The 4873-nt window shown below is 55.6% G+C and overlaps 1 protein-coding gene across 1 annotated transcript in view; it reads left to right on the top strand.

The window, feature by feature from the left end:
* The window catches only part of HECTD3 (HECT domain containing E3 ubiquitin protein ligase 3), a gene marked incomplete at its 5' end in the record, with an annotated part of 9738 nt that extends 5623 nt beyond the window's left edge, over nt 1–4115 (top strand). The window contains 10 exons of the mRNA XM_010190612.1: nt 134–198; nt 633–736; nt 1070–1189; nt 1559–1648; nt 1979–2185; nt 2549–2678; nt 3113–3187; nt 3426–3507; nt 3609–3680; nt 3924–4115. Of these exons, the coding sequence (XP_010188914.1) occupies nt 134–198; nt 633–736; nt 1070–1189; nt 1559–1648; nt 1979–2185; nt 2549–2678; nt 3113–3187; nt 3426–3507; nt 3609–3680; nt 3924–4008 (1030 nt within the window). The remainder of the gene's footprint in view (nt 1–133; nt 199–632; nt 737–1069; nt 1190–1558; nt 1649–1978; nt 2186–2548; nt 2679–3112; nt 3188–3425; nt 3508–3608; nt 3681–3923) is intronic.
* Between the last annotated feature and the right edge of the window lie 758 nt (nt 4116–4873).

Raw genomic sequence — 4873 nt, 5'->3', positions numbered from 1 at the left:
TGAGGATTCAGCTGTCCCTGGAGGTTGAGATCTTGTCTTAAGCCCAGGCTGGTCCACCCCAGTCCCCTGGTGTCCCTCCCCAGCATCTCCTTGGCTTGGAGCAGCACCTCAGGCAGTGTCTGGTTCTCTGCAGGTGGCCGCTGCGTTATGACCAGTGGTGGGAGTGCAAGTTCATTGCGGAGGGCATCATTGACCAAGGTAGGGGCTGTGTGAGGCGAGGTCTCCTCTGGAGCGGGGCTGGGGGTTGATGGGGTGGCTGTTGCTGTAGGGGCTCTCATTTGCTCTCAGCATCGCTGCCCCTGGAGGCGAGAGGGAGGGCACGTCCTGTGGGTAAGCAGAGCTGCTTGCTGGGACGAGGACCAGACCTCCCTTAGTCATCACCAGCAGCTCTGGCAGTGCCAATGCTCCCTCTGGCTGTCCTCCACAGCCCAGACAGGGATGTTATTGCTCCTGGCTTACTTCCTCTGCTGCCTCCTGCTCAGCACTGAGCCAGGTTGAACCAGAATCCCTCATCTTTGCTCCGTGGCACTGAGGATGCAAGGAGGAGCGCATCACTGAAATCCGCGTGATGAGTTTGTGAGGAGCGTGTGAGGAGTTCACAGCACTAAAATCGCCCTTTTTTGGGGTTGCAGGTGGCGGTTTTCGGGACAGCCTGGCGGACATGTCAGAGGAGCTGTGTCCCAGCTCTGCAGACACCCCCGTGCCTCTGCCCTTCTTCGTGCGCACATCCAACCAGGTGCTGTGGGTCAGGGTATCTGAGGCAGATCTGTCTGTGCCTGACAATGCAGCGCTGTCCCCGTTCCCCCTGCGTGCCAGGGACGTACCTACTTCACTGGTCCAAAGCTTTTCCTTGTGAAGGGTTGGGTAGATTGCTTCGTGGCATCCAGATTTAAGACGTGCTGACAAGTGCCTGGATACTTGTGTCTCACTAGGAATACTGCCAAGGAGGGTGGGGGGTTTAGCCCACTTCTGCTGTGAGAAGTGCCCAGAGGCACTGCAGAAATGGAGTTTATGGTGCTTCGTGCTGCACTGAGATCATAACTTGGAGTTTTGCCTCTCGCTCCTGCAGGGTAACAGCACTGGAGAAGCCAGGGACATGTACGTCCCCAACCCCTCCTGTAAAGACTTCCCAAAGTACGAGTGGATCGGGCAGATCATGGGAGCAGCTCTGAGGGGCAAGGAGTTTCTGGTGAGCTTTCACCCTGGTCCCTGTATGCTGGCTTTCTGTAAAGGGAGAAGGTTTTCTGTAAAGGGATTTCTGTCGTTAGTCCCCTTCTGCAGCCTGGTTGCGCAGGATCGTGGGAGGGCTCTGTGAGCACATGCTGGGGTGAAAGGTGCTTGGAAGGGTTTGGGGCTGAGGGGTTTTGAGAGCTCACAGCTTGAGTTTTGGGAGATGCTGATGGGAGAGGATGTCTGGTCTCTGCTGAGCCATGGTGAGCCCTGCATGTGGACAGGGGCAACAGGAGAGCTCCTTTGTGTCTGCACTGTTGAGCCCTATCTCCATCTTTGGGGATGTCTCCTTTCACACAGACTCAGCAAAATCCCTGATCTCCTTCAGGTCCTGGCTCTTCCTGGCTTCGTATGGAAGCAATTAACAGGGGAGGAGGTCAGCTGGAGCAAAGACTTCCCTGCTGTGGACTCTGTGCTGGTAAGAGGGACTGGGAAGCTGTGCCTATGCCATTCCTTGTGGCGTTCAGCAAGGTGGTGATTCGTTGTCCTCATGTTGTACTTGCTTCCTCCTGTGATATGTCAAAGAAACACGCACAAATAGGGCATTGATAGCATTTAACGCATCCTACAGCGACCACTGCTTCAAGCATGCAATGCCCCGGTGTCTGCTAACAGCTCTAGGGCAGCATATCCCATGCTGTGCTGCTGTCTCAGTCACCCCAGCCCTTGTCTGGGAAGGGAGGGGATGGGGGCTCAGGTGCACCACTGCCCACTGGGCACCTCTCTAATGAGCACTCAAATGGGGCAGGTGAAGCTCCTGGAGGTGATGGAAGTCATGGACAAAGACACCTTTGAGTTCAAATTTGGGAATGAGCTGACGTACACGACGGTGCTGAGCGACCAGCGCATGGTGGAGTTGATCCCCAACGGCAGCAGCACCGTGGTGCGCTACGAGGACCGCAAGGAGTTCATCCGCCTGGTGCAGAAGGCTCGGCTGGAGGAGAGCAAGGAGCAGGTAATGCCATCCCGTAGTATCAGTGGCCGCTGAGTTCCCAGAGATGTACCCCCTATGTCTGTGTCTGGTAAAACACATCGTGGTTGGTGTCCCTGTGCTCAGTAGTGCTATAGTAGGCAGCCCTTTTTGGGAAGGTCTTGGATCCCATGGAGTTGTTGAGAAGCAGAGTGGCTTGTAGCAGCATGGGAGACACAGGCTGAGTGAACTCAAGTGCATCTCTGGGGGATCCTGTTCTCTTCTTCAGCTTCCTTGGAGCAGTTGCTGAGCAGCCCCATGGCTTGCATCCAGTCCAGTCCCTAGGCTCAACCATGAGCTAGGGAAATGGGCAAAACACGCTGCTCACCTGCCCTGTCTCCGTTCCAGATTATGGCCATGCAGGCTGGGCTGCTGAAGGTGGTGCCCCAAGCTGTTCTTGACCTCCTCACCTGGCAGGAGCTGGAAAAAAAAGTCTGTGGAGACCCTGAAGTCACGGTTGATGCCCTGAAGAAGCTCAGTAAGTCAAGGACTCTGCTGAAAACTCTTCCTGAAAACAAGGTGGCTGTCTTCCCTCCTTGCTGGGACAGTGAGAGGTGTGGGAGGCAGATATTAGCCCTTATTACAGGGAGAACATGGGCCTGGATATTGCTTGCCTTTAGCTGGGTGCTGATAGGGGCAGGGGTGTCCCTTTTCTCTGTGCTAGACCTCAGAGTAGAGGCTGGGGCATCCCTAGGCTGCCCATATCTGAGCCTCTGTGGAGCCCAGATGTGGATCTGGAGGTACTTTTTGAGGGGTGCCTGACTGCTTACCTTGGGTCTGCGTGCTCACATGGTGCAGGCACCTTCCTGTGCTGGCAGAGGACCCATGGGTGAGCAGGGGAGGCCCTGCTCTAATTAATCTGTGAGGACCTTGGATCTTTAATGAACTCCTTTCCTGTATCCTTTCTGCCAGCCCGGTTTGAGGACTTTGAGCCACTGGACACCCGTGTTCAGTACTTCTGGGAAGCACTCAACAACTTCACCAACGGTGAGTGATTTGCTCTGCCCCTGCACATCTTGTACCGTGACATCCTCTGCGTGCTGGTGGGAATTGGGAGCGTGAAACCACCCTCATCGCTGCCTGAAGAAGAGATGGGAGCCAAGGAGAGCAAGCAGCTGGGTTGAAGGGGCTGCTCACCAGTGCTGGGGATACCTGGAGGTGGCTGTACTCTATCTCTGTAATCTTTCTCTGGGGTCTTGCTGAGGTCTTTGCTTTCCTTTCGCAGAGGATCGCAGCCGCTTCCTCAGATTTGTCTCTGGGAGAAGTCGCCTCCCAGCTCGGATCTACATCTACCCAGACAAGATGGGGTGAGTTGTTCTTCTGTAGGCTGCGAGGCTGACAGATCCCAGGGTTGTGTGGTCTTGTCTCCCCTGGCTGGCTCTGACCAGTTTGTCACCTTCTTCCCAAGATCTGAGACCACAGATGCTTTGCCGGAGTCGTCCACCTGCTCCAGCACCCTCTTCTTGCCCAACTATGCCACGTAAGTTCTGGTACTTCCCTACCTCTGTGTGTCTGGGCTCTCTTAGCCTTGGTGCTGACCCACAGGGCGCCATCGCTTTGCTGTGTGTGTGTTGTACCATGGTGCTGCTGGTGCTCTCTGGGAGCAGCTGGTGAAGCACAGACAGCGTTTTGTTCTCTCAGCTGGCCAGAGCAGCAGTGGCAACTCCTCATCCTCTTTGCTTTTCCCTTTTCCCTCTCTTTTTCCTCCTCCTGCCGTGCCCAGAGCCAAGGTATGCGAAGAGAAGCTGCGCTATGCTGCTTATAACTGCGTGGCCATCGACACAGATATGAGTCCATGGGAAGAGTGATGGTGCAGCCTGACCGAGCAGCATGGACAATCACTGGACAGAATCATGCAGTGGGAGCTTCCTTGTCCCCCCAGGATGTGTACATATAATAAAAATAGAGGTGTGAAGCCTGTCTCCCAGCAGTGGTCACAAGCATCAGTTTGGACATAGAGGCTTGGGTCTTCAGCAGGGTAGGAGCTGTCTTGTAGTGGAGATGTGATTGCAATGATTAAACCCTGGCCCAGCCCTCATCCATCAGAAAGGTCTAGAAGGCTGTTGTAATGACAGTGTCCTTGTTGCAGCTCCAGACTGAAATGGAGTAGGGCCACAGAGCTGCAGGGGGGTGCTCAGAGATGCTCAGGATCTCCTGATCTGAGCATCCTGACCACATTCCCTTGCCTTGTTCCTGCTCTCCCCTGGGGCCATGGAAGTGAGATCGTGCTTGTGGTTCAAGAGGAGACAGTGCAGGCTGGTGGCAGGCGCTGCATGGGTGTCTCTGTCCACCAGGTGTCACGACAGACCTGCGCAGCAGGAGCGTGGGTGCTGCCAGGAAAAGGGTTCCCGTGCTTTTGCACTGCACAAAATCCCAGTTCCCGCGATCACCCGCGGTTCTCTGCTCCCCTCGCACAGCAGCGGCTGCTGGTGGAGCTGCTCCCCTGCAGGAGATGGGAGCTGCCTGCTTCCCTCCTGCTGCGTGACCTCTCAGTTCTGCATCCTGCATCTGGCATGCTGGTGGCCTGGCAGTGTTCTCCCAGCCTCCTTGAGCTCTGGTTTTCTCCTAAGAGCCAGCGTTAGAGCTGATCCGTTCTACTTCTCATGGAGGTGTGGAAGCAGGGCCAAGCTCTTGTCTCAGACCGCAGGGATTGGAGCAGTAGCAGGCACAGCA

This window comes from Mesitornis unicolor, unplaced genomic scaffold, assembly GCF_000695765.1.
Source record: "Mesitornis unicolor isolate BGI_N332 unplaced genomic scaffold, ASM69576v1 scaffold33198, whole genome shotgun sequence".
NCBI classification, from domain to species: domain Eukaryota; kingdom Metazoa; phylum Chordata; class Aves; order Mesitornithiformes; family Mesitornithidae; genus Mesitornis; species Mesitornis unicolor.
The sequence above is the reverse complement of the archived record's forward strand: the minus strand, read 5'-3'. Positions and strand labels throughout refer to the sequence as shown.